Source organism: Tyto alba, unplaced genomic scaffold (genome assembly GCF_018691265.1).
Source record: "Tyto alba isolate M040663 unplaced genomic scaffold, T.alba_DEE_v4.0 Super-Scaffold_9, whole genome shotgun sequence".
NCBI classification, from domain to species: Eukaryota; Metazoa; Chordata; class Aves; order Strigiformes; family Tytonidae; genus Tyto; species Tyto alba.
In genome coordinates, this window is record NW_024881330.1 from 10,246,157 (window position 1) to 10,260,831 (window position 14,675).

The window sequence follows — 14,675 nt, forward strand, 5'->3', positions numbered from 1 at the left end:
CCTTCAGCATCAGCTCCCTTAGCCTAAGGGATGGACCAGTCTGGCACCTATGCAAGTGCACCTTGGAGAAACCGAAGCGACACACAGAAGAGCCTCCTTGGGACCGGGGAATCTGCCCCGGGGGCTCCCGCCCCAGCCGCCGCCCGCTGCCCCCCCTCCCGGCGCCACGGCTGCGGCTGCTTTAACCGGGCGGAGGGGAGGGGGGGGGGGCGGGGGGTGCGGGCAGCCCCGCCGATGTCGTGGGCATCAGCTGACCGCGCCGGGCTCTGCCTCCTCCCGGGCTGCCCGCCCGCAGCACCACTCCGGCGGCGGCGGCGGCGGCTGTGGCTCTGCCGTGCCGGTCCCCGCGGCCCCCGGGGCAGCACCCGCCGCCGGCGCCCCGCAGCCCCGCAGCGGCCGCGCTCCCGTCCCTCGCCCCTTCCTCCCCCTCCTCCTCCTCCTCCTCCTCCTCCTCCTCCTCCCTGCCGCCGCGGGAAGCCCCAGAGCAGGAGCCCTCCCTGCCCCGACCCGCGGAGAAGTTGGGATGCTCCCAGCGATCTTCCCAGAGCTCTGAGTTTAGGGCGGGATTTTCGTTCCTCTCTCTTTCGCTTTTTTTAGGCTTGGGGTTTGGTGGGATTTTTTTGTTGTTGTTGTTTTTCTCCTTCCTTTCTTTCCCTCTTTTTTTTTTTTTTTTTTTTTTTTTTTTTTTTTTCCTCGTTACCAAGCAAGCCGAGCGCCTGCGATGGATGGCAGTCCCGAGCCGCCCCCGGGCCGAGGCGCCCCGTGAGCCAGGGCGGCGCGCCCGCCGGGGCATGCCCCGCCGCCGGGGGGATGCGGGCGGGCAGCCCCCGGCCGGCGGCTCCGGCGCCGTGACCGAGGATGCCCGCGACCCGGCCGCCTCTCCCCTCCCGCCCGAGCTCGCAGGGCTCCCGCTGACCGCACCCTCGGGGATTACAGCAGCCCCCGGGGACCAGACCCCGGAGCGGAGCCCCGGGATCCCCGGAGAGAAGAGCTGCCCGCTCTGAAGGGCTCACTGCAAGGCGTCTCCCCCCACCCCTCCGCGCCTCCAGCCTCCGGATGGGGCCGAGGATCGCCCGCCGGGCAGCGGGGCTGCGCCCGTAGATGCTCCGCTCCCTCCCTCCTCTCCGGACCCGCGGCTCGGCTCCCTCCCCGCTCACCGCCCCGAGGAGGGCGCGTACCCAGCCCGCCGGGGCGCCGGGGCTGCGCCGCAGCCGGGCTCCGCGGGATGCGGCTCCGCGGGGCGCCGCGGGAGCGGGCGCGGGCGCGGGGTGAGGGCCGCCTGCGCTGAGCCGGCGCAGCCGCCCCACGGACCCCGGCAGCAAACCAGCCCCGCCGCCAGCCAAACCGCCGGACCCGGGGACCTGCCTCTAAATGTGATCCCCGCACCGCCACCCCGCCGCCGCCACCCTCCCTTCTCCATCCCCTCCCTCCTCTCCCGCGGCTCCAGCCCTCCCCCTGCTCCCCTCCCCAAAGACGGTGTGTCGTGTGTGTTTCCCCCCCCCCCCCCCCGCCCTCCCCCCCCCCCGCCCCGGCCGGTGCTCTGCCCCCCGCCAGTCACCGCCATGGAGCTCTCGGAGGTGCGGTGCCTGAGCGACAGTGATGAACTTTACACCATCAACAGGACCCCCCCCGGCAGCGGCAGACCCCAGCGCCTGCTGTGGCAGACGGCCGTGCGCCACATCACCGAGCAGCGCTTCATCCAGGAGCACAGCAGCAGCAGCGGCGGCAGCAGCAGCGGTGGGGGCAAGGGCTTCAACTCCGAGGAGACCTGCTGCTCCAACCACCACCCCCACCCGCCGCACCACCACCACCACCACCACCACCACCACCTCCGGCGACAGTCGGCCGGCCGGAGTTTGGGCGGTGAGCGCCACAACAACGGAGGCACCAAAGTCTTCCCGGAGCGCACGAGCAGCAGCGGGGACCTGGGCTTTCTGCCCCTGGACTGTGCCCCCAGCAACTCCGACTTCTTCCTCAACTGGGGCTATACCTACCGCGGGGTGATCTTCCCCACGCTCCGCAACTCCTTCAAGTCCCGGGACTTGGAGCGCCTTTACCAGCGCTACTTCTTGGGCCAGCGGCGCAAATCCGAGGTGGTCATGAACATCCTGGACGTGTTGACCAAACTGACCCTGCTGTTCCTCCACTTGACCCTGGCCTCTGCTCCCATGGACCCCATTAAGGGCATCCTCTTGGGCTTCTTCACCGGCATCGAGGTGGTGATCTGTGCCTTAGTGGTGGTCAGGAAAGACACGACCTCGTACACCTACCTGCAGTACAGCGGGGTGGTCACTTGGGTGGCCATGGCCACACAGATCCTGGCGGCTGGCCTGGGCTGTGGCCTCCTTGGGGACGGCATTGGCTATGTTCTCTTCACGCTTTTTGCAACCTACAGCATGCTCCCGCTGCCACTCACCTGGGCCATCCTGGCTGGGCTGGTCACCTCTGTCCTGCAGCTCGTCATGCAGCTCGTTATCCCCAGGTTGGCTGTGACTTCCCTCAACCAGGTACTGTGGTGACAAAAGGGTGGGAACCCTCCTCTTTCTCTGTCACTCTGGGTGAGAGGAGGTGTGGGGTGTCCCAAGAAGTCCTCTCCCTATTAGTAGGTGCTCAGAGGTTCGTTACCTGGAGCGGAGACCATAGGCAAAATTTAACCTTCTCCTCTCCCGCTCCTCAGTCCCCCACTGCCTAGCTCAAGGTTTCACCTCAGGCTGGGGATGGGGACACTTCCTGTCCCCTCTCCTTGTACGTTCACTTCACTGTTATCCCTTGAAATAGCTTTGGGGAAGGGAGCTCCTGGGGGAAGTGGGGAGGATGGGTCATTTATCATTCCCCTCCCTTACTTCTAACAGCGGTACATGGAATAAGACTCTGTCTTGGCCAAACTCTCCCACTGCTCATCTCTTATTTTACTTGTTCATGTTTTACAGTTGGACTCAATGATCTTAAGGGTCTTTTCCAACCTAAGTGATTTTCTGATTCTATGATTCTATGCATTTTAACTCTGGATCTGCTGGGAGGACTGGTAGTTTCATATGTGCAGCTCAGCTTGATTTGAGCTATGGGAAAACAGGAGCAAAGCATGCTGCTCTTTTGCAAGGAGAGCAAAGCAATGCCCCTGTGAAATCAGGGAAAATCTCCCCTTGGAGGTTTGGTGTGAGACTCTAGGCTGTCTGCGGCAGGCACCAAGAAGCCTTTTCTGTTGGTGGTCATGGGGCAAACATTGTTGTGCTGCATCCTTACAAGTGGTGTCTAGGACAGAGTACTGGTTTCATGGGGTGGAGGGTGGTGGTGGTGGTGGTGGTGGTGGTGGTGTGGTGATGCAGTGCAATCCACTGAGAGGCACCGGGAAAGACATGGGTCTGAGGACTTAAAATCAGGACCAACCTGACTTCACATTCACCTGGCTTATTCCACAAAAAAGTGAGAATGTACCGAACTCCCAACAGCCCTGCAAGGCAAGAAAACACTGCCTTTCTAGGGCAACTTAATCCTGGAGATTTTTGCATCTCCCTTTCCCCTCCCTTCCCAGACTGTCACAGTTCTGTGCTACCAGTATTTCGCAGCAGATTATCATCTCCATTTGGCTAGCTCCAGGGATTTGGGAAGAAGGGGGTGGAGGTACTGGCAGATAATCCCCAAAGGAAGGAGAGTGCAGAGGAATGTGGTGCTGGTGGCATGTTGTTTACATGAATGCCTGGATGCACAGTTGGGAAATGGCTGATCTTACGTCTGGAAGTTTTGATGATGATGGTTCTTTGGACACATCTACCTCCCTCAGACCCTGGCCCTCCTGATACCCCTGCCCACCCCTCTCTGTCCCCTTCCTCCACGCACTTATTAGCTATGGACTGCCTGAATTCACCCTGTTCTGGCTCACCCAAAGGGTCAGGCTCACCCGGTTTTGGGAAAAGCTGCCCCAGTGTGTTGTGACCGGCTGAGCCTTATAGATGTGAAACAATTAGACTGCACAGAGTTGTTCCCCAGCTCTTGGTAACGTGCTGATGAACGAACTGCAGCCACGCGCTGTGTCCCACTCCCTTGCGCTGCTGGTGCTATTAGTGCTGAGTCAAAAACCGTGTGAGTTATGCTGATTTCTTAATTTACGTCCATGTCCTATCCTGGAGCTGTGACTAATGCGCTGCTCCCTCCTTATGCACAGGTATCACAGCTGTTTAGCCAGTCCACGCACACACACCCCCACGCACCCCTTTCCTACAGACATTCCTAACAAAGCTATTGCTCAGGAGAGATACTAATATCTTCATTTTGCAGCCCGGTACCTTGCCAGTTGTGTGAATGAACTGCCTTTGAGCGCTGCACAATGAGAGATTACCCGCCGGATGATTGCCTTCATGAACTACATACATAAATCTCCTTAACAGGATCCGTACAGCTTCCCGCACCTCGATGTTGCTTCACCCCAGCTCCCCCCCCCCCCCCCCCCCCAGCACTCGCTTAACGTCGCCTAATTCTGCGCCACTTCGGCCCTTTGCCCCCCCCCCCCCCCCACCTTTTCCCCCTCCCGCCCCTCCCCGGGAGCCAGAGGGGCTGGGGGGGCCGGGGCCCCGCTCCCTCCCGCCCGGCCGCGGCGACCCCCCCGCGGCCAGGCTGCCCCCGCGCCCCCGCCCCCGCCGCGGCCGCTGCGCGGGGCGCGGAGCGCGGCCGCCCGGGCTCTGTCCGCCCGCCGCGGTGCTGAAGCCTGCGCGGCGCTGCGCGGCGCTGCGCGGCCCGGGGGCTCCCTCCAGCGGCCCCGGCGGGAGCCTGCCCGCCGCCTCCCGCGTCTGGCCGCGGCCCCCGCGCGGAGCCGCGCACATTCCGCGCCTCCCTGCGCCAGGCGCTGTGTCCACACCGCGCCTGGGGGACCCGGGGGAGCCGAGCTTGGCGCCAGGGAGAGGCGCAGCCCCACTTCGGTACTTCCTAGCGTTGCACCTTTTTTATATTTTTTGGTCTGTTTTTTTTTTTTTTTTTGTTTTGTTGTTTTTTTGTTTGTTTGTTTGTTTTTTTGTTGTTGTTGTTTTTGTTTTTTCCTAGAGAATTGTAGGGTGTTTTCAAGTGTTAGAGAATGAGGGCTTTTATGACTGCTGAAGGGTATGTAACTATTACTTTGCAGGTAAACACAACGAATTGAAATGCCTGTGTCATCAAGGTTATATGGGAAATCTTTGGGACAACACAGATTTCTTGATCTTGCAGGTGAAGCACTCTCTTTTATCACAAGGCTTATTCTCCCAGGTAAAATACTGCATCTTCCCTTTAGAGAAGCCTTACAAGACTAAATGAACTATTTGATTATGTGGCAATACCTGTGACCATCTTGCTGTGCCTCAGGGTATAGGCAGCTACTTACACTGGACTAAACCCAGGAATTAAAGTATACAGTGAAAGAAAAAGCGGAGGGGAGAACTCAGATCATGGTACAGATAATGGGTTTAACACTGATTTTTATGAGACCAGGATTTCATGCAGAGAAAATTCTGAATTCAATTCCGAACAGAAATAATTGTCTGTCCTGGAGTACATTTCTTACTGTACCCAATAGCATCCACAGGCACAACGGTTCTGATCCTTTTCTCAGTCACGCAGGTATAGATCAGTTGTAAGTCTATCGAAACTCATAAAGTTGCAACAGTTTATACAAAAGGAAAATCAAGTTCTGTCATCCATTTTCCATTAACCTCTTAATTAATCTCAGTTTTCATCGATAAATATGTTCATAAGCAGTTCAAATCATTAGCAATGCTGAACGCAAGTATGTAGTACTACTGCCTGATTCAGCTATCTGTTGAAGTTAACAAAGAATGCATTATTATGAATGCAAATAATGCCCACTGTTCACCATTTTCTCTTGCAGTAACACTTAAGAGGTCATCTGATTTTTCTTCTCTTGCATGTCAAAACTGATTTGAACCAGCATCCTAGGTAAAGGTGAAGGAGAAAGACTGCCTTCAAAATAGATTTTTTAAAAAACCCACACAAACACAAGAAAAGAAACGTATACTCACTCGTTTCAATCCTGCCAAGTGCTCAGTGTTTCTGGGGAGGTATGCCCACCCTTAGACTCAGCTGACCCCAGTCTGGAATGCTGAGCAATATGCTGCTGCTCAGCCAGGGGAGAGCCATGAAAAAAAGGCCTGATACCATGATTTAGGTAAAGGCAACACTGGTACTGACTTGACTAAGGATTCTGTCAGGAAACATTGAGAAATGCAAGATCTTACTGGTAAACAAGTAAAGTGCATTGATTTGTGGGCCTGGTCAGATACTGTGCTGGGGGTGGTGTTTGCCTGTGACATTCCTCAAAATTAAAGTTTAATTTATATAGCATTCATTCTTACTTCTTCCTTGGTGATAATGCAGTATACAATCCAAAATTTCTAAGATGATATATGTGTTTCAGACATATGGGAAGAACAACTCAGAGCTCCTTAGTGTTATGTAACATAGGCAGATGATAATATAGATATGAATTTTGACAGGCTTGGAATTATGTAAGCTACAAACATACTCTGGATTTTAATCCTCTGCCTGTGCACTCTTCACTCATGTAAGTAAATTCCACCAGAGTCAGTAAGTCTACTCTTGTGAGTAAGTCACCTGCATAAGGGATACCTTGAAGGATCAAGCCTTAAATTACACATACTAAATAAAACTTTAAAAATACATTTAGAAATAACCTTGAAGTGGGTAATACCAAGGTGGGGGAAATTAGTTCTTTTCCCTCTCTTAACATCTGTATTTTCAAGTCTTGGAAAATCTGTGAATTAATATGGTGATTTTTGCTTTCTTGTATTTTCCCCCAAATCCTCTCTAAGGGTTATTAGTAGAGGAAAAGGCAGAATTCATGAATTCACAAGGAGTACTGTAGAGATAAATCTGTATAATTATACAATCGCAACTGACAGCTTTTACGTGCATATTTCAGCTACAAGTTTTCCAAAATCTGATCATAGTTATCAATATATGAGTATGTATAGAACACACTCATCTTTTCAAAATTTCTGCCAAATGCTTGTGGAGTATCTGTTAAATCTTTAAGATATAAGGATGCTTCAAAGTTGGCTGCCATTTGAGAATCAGAATCAAAACACTCCACCTTTATCCATATGGCTGCATTCATAGCAGTATTTACTATTCGTTTTTCTGCCATTATTTGTTGTGGGTGATTTATAACCTGGTCGTGTGATTTTAGACTGGATTATACTCTTGTTTCCTTTTGTGTCCTGTAAAATCACCTGACCAATATCAGTGGGTCACAGCATAATTAGATTAGTATTGGATACACTTTTCTGTGAAGCAGCTGCATCATTGTTGTGCTAAGTAGGGCAAATGCATTAGTTATATTTACAATTTGATGATTAATTGCCTTCAGAGCAAAATGGAGGAACTCAGGCAGAAACATGAATGAAACCTCTTTTTATCAGAGAGGTTCAATCTATAACAGTTAGTGTACTTGTTCGCAGTGAAAGTTACTTTGCTAGATTTGATGTGACATTTTTTCTGTTGTCAGGACACATCTGGGTTGGTTTTAAGGTTTTGTTTAGTACTTGCTTGTTGTTTCTCATGGCCTAGAAAGAGGCATGTGCTCTAAAATAGCAGCATCTATTGCAAAATAATCACACACTGGAGCAGTGCACTTACAGCTGACAGTTAACAGCAGATCATGCTGGAATGATCCTTATTAACCTGTACAGAAGACTGAAGGGGATAAACATCTCCATTCCATCCTCTTACTGCACTTCTCATCCCTGTCAATAGTGTGATCTGAACAGGAAAGAGAAGAGGACAAAACTAGAACTGTTTAATGGATTCTTATCTTTTCAGAGGGCAGAGAAGATGGGGAGCAGAAGGACTCATCCCTCCATTTTCCTTATTCCCAGAATATCTGTCTAAGCACAAGAAAAACTAGATTGTTTTACTCAAAAGGTGAAATTTACTAAACAGAAATGAATTAAGCTTTTAAAGTGCTGCTTAGGCTGATGGAAACTCCAAACATGAAAACCCCTACTCAGCTCCTGCCTAGCACCCCATCCCTGCAGGCACCCTGTTAATGTCACATTTCTTTAAGTGCAGCCCTCTTGCACTTAGCTGCACTTCTATCTCTGAGCATCCCGTGAAGTGCCTCAATGACTCAATGTTAAAATTACCATACATCCCAGCCAGAATCCAAACACTGCTCTAGTGGGAACACAATTTGCAGTTGTGTTACACACACAATGCCAGTCTGATGTCAAAGCCAGGTGAGAAGCTCTTCCTCTGTGTGACAAATGTGGTGATGAAGTTGTTCCTGAAATGTGGCAAACCAAGGTTTAAATCCATTTTTCCTCAGAGGGGATTGAAATCCACCTCTCTTACCTCACCAGAGAGTTTCAAAAGCAAGCCTTCCCCTATTCCTAGCACAGGTGTTCTGGGAAGATAAAAGGTTAAAATACAGCAAGACAAAAAAAAAAAAAGAACAAAAGCATAATCCTCACTCTGTAACCAACTGATTCAGAAATTCACCTCTGGTGGTGTCCTTGCTGAACATTTTAGTGTTTTATATAATGCTATTAAATCATTCCCTCAAGAACATGTCCTAACCAGCAGACTGTAGGGCCTGGTCCACTATCTCTAACCCCATGAATTTTGAATGTCTTTTTCAGAGTGGTGCAGCTTCCCCAGAGAATTTCTCTCCCTCCTTATCTGCTGCCCCTCCAGCTCCTTAAAAGCAAATATAACTTACAGGGAGGGCATTTCTGAGGGAGGCAGGAGATATTGAATGAGGGGTGAGACTCCAGTCATTGAGGTGCTATACAGAAGATATACAGCTATTTTAAGACAATGGTATTCCCTGTTCAGTTTTTGAACAAAAATATATAAACAGTGCCCTCAGGGGTGGAAGGGAAGGGGACTTAGGGCTGAGAAGCCCAAATATAGGGGAAAGACTTCATACTGAATCTCTAAATCCTGGGCAAAAATGAGGTTTAAGATATGCTCCATGTCTTTAGTAGTCCCCTCCTAGCTAGCTCTCCTCCCATTCATTATGCTGGCTATTTTGTATGCAATCTGAGACATAAGATTTTTTTTGCATGTTGTGTAAAGATCTGTAAGAGCGTGGTGACATTCAACATAGGTTTCTGGTTTAAACTCTAGCAGTCATGTGTCTGAAAAAGAGGTACACAAGAACCTTGCTTTGTGGCTTCTGAGCCTTTCTCTTTTTTTTCATCTATCTCTTCCTTCAGAGACAAACTCTGTTTCACTCGCTCTGTTCTTGGTGCAGTGCAGCTTGTATCCATCCCCAGAGCAGAAAGGACTGTAGAGTTGCAACCTGGCCCAAAGAGGGAGATGAATACAAATCGCTGAGTTAGTGGTGCAGTGAATCTTGAGCACTTGGGTACCAGCCTCCCTCATTCAAACCAGGGATAAAAGAGGCCTGGCTGGTCAAAAGGGGTCAAGCACAAAAAGTACTGAGTACTTAACATTTCTTGGAACTAAGGATCTTACTAAGGGATCTTATTAGGGTCTAACTGACTCAGAGACTCCTAACAGCTTGATTTAGGGACCTGATTTAAAGTCCACAGAGTGTAATATAAAGAATCCCACAGACACTAGGATGTTTAAGTGAATCAAGATCACCACTCAGGACCTCCTTTAGGGAAAACATTGCTCTGAATCCACATTTATTCTGAAAGAAAACACAAACATGGACATCCAGATCCTCCAAGAACCTCCTGGAGTGAGCTCTGTCAGTCTTACCTCTCCAAACACCCAGATCTGCAGACAGATACCACTGTGGTGCTGTCTAATCAAGAACAGAAAATATCAGGAAATGTACACAGGGCAAACTGCAAAGCCAGAGAGACACTGGCTGACAGAGTAATATATCATCATGCGAGTTTTGTTTATTAGCAACTATTTTAAGAAGTGCTGCTATTTCATTTGCCAGATTCTTTTGCTGTAAGGTTTCACACAGTTAGCCCTAGAGGAGAGAGGAAGGCTGCTTTGTTCATTAATTAACCATTGCTGCAGTCTGAGAAACAGCTGAAGTATATCAGTTAAAAAAAAAAAAAAAAAAAAAAAAAAAAGACAAAACTAACCCAAGCCAGTTTTTTTTCACAACCCCAACAAATAGTTGTACTTATCCCAAACAGTTTGATGTTGGTGTTATGATTTTATATGATGCTCTTAGTTTTAATCTAGAGAACAGTAGCACCTGGTAAAAATGGAATATTATTTGAATAAGTTTAATGATTTAAATCTTGTACCTCATTTTTATTTTTCAATATTGATTTAGTCATTACTTTACAGTTTGGGATTTTTCTGTATCTTTCCTTTGTTTTAACAGCACAGTCCCTTAACAATAAAATGCAGAAACCCCTCTTTACTGAAATCAGTGGAAGCATTCAACAGTGGCAGAATCCTAAATAGGAAAATCAGTTTGTCTCTTTAGAGGGATCTGATCTCCAGGCACTTTATTATTTCTCCTCTGTTCAAACTCTGCTGCTTTGCTTACCTGGAAGCTACTCAGGGTTGAAGCTATCTATTCTGTGCTATTTGCTCTAGTTCTACCACAGTAAGAGCCTCATCCATCAATCCAGAGGTATCATCACAATGGAAATAAGAAATAATAATAACCGTGAAAATCAATCAGCACAGAAGAACTACATGATATTATATTGTGTACTAGGTGTTTTATAACTTTGGAGTAAGGATCTTAGGTAAAGAAATTATTTGGATCTTAGGGCAGTTACTCAAATAACTATACAAGATCTAGATATATACGTTCTTTTGTCCTATGTTTCTCTGTCACACCACATGAAAGTATCTCTAATGCTTATTAATATTAATAATCTTCACCAGCATTATAGGTAGAATTATATTTGACACAGCAATCATCTCACACATGCTCAGTGTAGATATAATTTAATGTGCCAGACATGCATATTCCTTTAGAGGAAGGAGTCTTAATCACGACAGATTTCAGCTAGGGACTGGGAATGAGGATCATTCCCATTTTATCTCTAAATTTATCACTGGCCTGTGCTGACCCACACACTTCACTTTATGTTTCTGTGCTTCATTTGATTTGAAAATTTGCCTTTCTCAGTTGCAGTAATATGTGACTAATACATTCAGTTGCTTTGAGATTTTTGTACAAAACATGCCCATCACTCTTCATGATGCATCAAAAGAGGAATATTGTATTGACTTCTGTCAGCCACACAATTTTTTTGTTAAATAGTGCATACACTAAATGTAGTGGGAATGTTTTCATATAACTTTACTCTTTTTTAAAAGACCTGGTTCCACATAATTCTCTTAAGGGCTGGAAGGTATGACTTGTGAGGAGTGGCTAAGGAATTTGAATTTGTTTAGTTTGGAAAGAAGGAGGCTGAGGAGTGACCTCATTGCTCTCTACAGCTTCCTGAGGAAGGGAAGGGGAGAGGAAGGTGCTGAGCTCTTCTCCTTGGGATCCAGTGACAGGCTGCATGGAAATGGTTCAAATCTGCACCAGAGTAGGTTTAGACAGGTCTATGATGACTGACAAATTATACATGGGAATTGTGGAAGGAGGGTTGGTTGACCAGGGCCAGAACAGTGATTACAACCATTCTAGCAAGTTTAGCAGCATAAATGATTGTGTTCCAAAGACTTTCCTTGATGCTATTTAATGCACTGCAAAGATGCATCTTCCCTTCCTACTTGTCTTCCTCTGAATTGCAATGAAGCTGAGTGAGGGGTATATGCTTGGTTTGTCTGACCAAGGTGCTAAGTGCACTGGGACCAGTTCTATTTGATATCTTTATCAATTATTTTGATGAGGGGATCAAGTGCACCCTCAGTAAGTTTGCAGACAACACCAAGTTGGGCAGGAGTGTTGATCTGCTTAAAGGTAGAAAGGCTCTACAGAGGGATTCGGACAGCTGGACAGGATGGATCAACAGGCTGAGGCCAATTGTATGAAGTTCAACAAGGCAAAGTGCCGGGTCCTGCACTTGGGCCTCAACAACCCCAGGCAATGCTACAGGCTTGGGGCAGAGTGGCTCTAAAGCTGCCTGGCAGAAAAGGACCTGGGGGTGTTGCTCAATAGCCAGCTGAATATGAGCTGGCAGTGTGCCCAGGTGGCCAAGAAGGCCAATGGCATCCTGGCTTGTATCAGAAATAGTGTGGCCAGTAGGACTAAGGAAGTGATCATCCCTCTGTACTTGTCACTGGTGAGGCCACACCTCAAATACTGTGTTCAGTTTTGGGCCCCTCACTACAAAAAAGACATTGAGGTGCTGGAGTGTGCTCAAAGAAGGGCAACAAAGCTGGTGAAGGGTTTAGACAAGAAGCCCTATTAAGAGTAGCTGAGGGAACTGGGGGTGTTTAGCCTGGAGAAAAGGAAGCTCGGGGGAGACCTTATTACTCTCTACAACTACCAGAAAGGAAGTTGTAGTGAGGTGGGTATTGGTCTCTTTTCCCATCTAACAAGTGATATGACAAGAGGAAATGGCCTCGAGTTGTGACAGGAGAGGTTTAGATTGGATATTGAGAAAACTTTCTTCACTGAAATCATTGTCAAGCATTGGAACAGGCTGCCCAGGTAAGTGATTGAGTCACCACCCCTGGGGGTAGTTAAAAGACATGTAGATGTGGTGCTTGGTGTAGTGGTGGAATTAGCAATGTTAGGTTAAATGTTGGTCTTGATGATCTTAAAGGTCTTTTCCAACCTAAATGATTCTGTGATTCTATATAGTAGCCTATACCTGAAGAATTAAGGGAGCAGTATATCCCAAAATGGACAGAGAGATTTATAGGAGAGTCCTTCAAGATCTGAAAGTCCTTAAGAGTAGCCAGTGAAAACTGTTCTTTGAGACTTAGGCAGAACTTAAGTCATACGAATCTTGCTCAAGGATATTACTGTAAAAATTTTTTTGACATTTCCAGAGTGTAGCTGAATGCCACTCTGACTGATGCTATGATAATTTTCATGTTCTCCCCAATCCCTAGAGTAATAGCAGCTTGCTGACAATAATGGGAAGAGAAGAAGAATTTATTATATGTATTTCATTTGTGCTAATGTAATTGCTTTTGTCTGCTGTGTTTCATTAGCCACCTGAGAGGCTACAAGAAATAGTAGAAGAACACATGAAGTGTTTGCATTTTCTGTGTGATGATACAGGATAATAGGGCCTCCAATAATCTTTTTATAATCTTAATAGCTCTTCATGCTTAGAAATTATTTTTCCAATGATTTCTCACTTTATTTCCTGTAAAAATATGCTTGTGTCTACTTAGTCTTAAGGGATAGTTATGTACATCTTCTGATGGCAGACACTCTTTTTTGTTATTCCTCCATACTAGAATATCTAACATAAGCATTCAGTTACTCCAAATCCCACCAACAATCAAAATAATAACTTTTAAAAACTTTAGAGACAGGACTCTCAGAGGTAATGTGACTTTGGAGAAAGTGTGTAAAAGAATGCATCTTAACATTATGCCAATTATTTTGAAGTCAAGAAAAGCACTCATATGCATAAAGATTGTTGTAAGTTTAAGTTGTTTGATGGCCTGAGGCCTTGAAACAGTATAAGTATTGTTAAGGTAGCTGTTCTTTCCTCTTCAAGTAACTAACAAAGCTTTTGCTAACCAGATTTCTATTAATGGCACCAGAACATGCTAACATCCTATTGAATTTACATATGGTCTATCCAGGTGTCATTTATTAAAGAAATCTTCTGATGATGTACAAGAATAAAGACTATTTGAAATCACTTCTGGTTTTCTTCTGCAACACAAGGCTTCTGTAATTAAACTTGACATAGTTAAGTTTTTAAAATCCAAAAGCAACCAATATATCTAATAAAATTGAATTATATCCCATATTTAAGTTTCTAAAAGTTCAAACCTCATCACAGATTTCCATATATTAGTATTAAATAGATACAAATATTCAGCAAAGGCAATGCTGTGGAATTTAGTGCTTTATTCTTTTTTTTTTTTTGTAACTTGCTTTCAGGTTCAGTAATTACATTTGCAAGTCAAAATAATATTTACTGTGTTCCTAAAATTTGTGTATACCTAAAGCGAGTTTATAGGTGCAATTTAAAAATGGAAAATACACACACCATTAATTAAGAGACATTTTTTCTAATTACTATAATTAAAAACTCAAACTATAATCTGGAAATCAAACTGTTGTCTTCTGGCTAACGGCAGTATGGATACAGCAGTTGCAGATTTGCAGAGAAATTACAAGGTGCTTATTGCTTAGTGGCCTTTACTGTATAGTGACAATTCAAGGAATCTCAGACAAAAAAAAAAAGAAAATGCTAGAGCATCCTACAAACAAGGAAAGGATTAAAAAAACAAGTCATAAACGCACACACGCACAAATTCTCACAGACTTTGTATGAGCCTTGTGGTTTTCAAAACATGGAAAGATAGATGGTCATAGCAATTATTCCCAGGATAGTCATATGGCCTATAGTCTATTTTTCAATGTGATGTAGGGATTTAAAAATACAGGGAGGTAGCAAGTGAGATTTTCAGCACTCCACAAGCTAAGGGATTCCTTAAATCACTTAAGTGGTTATAAGAGTATCTCATGGGACTCCTTAAGTCCCACTAACTCCCACCAAACTCTATGGTTCACAGTCTTACACAGTGCAGACAATACAAAACTGAGAGGAGTGGCTGATACACTGGAC

General features: G+C 46.7%; 1 protein-coding gene across 2 annotated transcripts in view; it reads left to right on the top strand.

Annotated features, from left to right (window-relative positions):
* Nucleotides 1–296: 296 nt before the first annotated feature.
* ADCY8 (adenylate cyclase 8) overlaps nt 297–14,675 on the top strand; it is a 133,195-nt gene continuing 118,816 nt past the window's right edge. For both annotated transcript variants that reach the window (XM_033005733.2, XM_033005734.2), the window contains exon 1: nt 297–2,507. In XM_033005733.2, the coding sequence (XP_032861624.2) occupies nt 1,563–2,507 (945 nt within the window). In that variant the 5' untranslated portion in view covers nt 297–1,562. The remainder of the gene's footprint in view (nt 2,508–14,675) is intronic.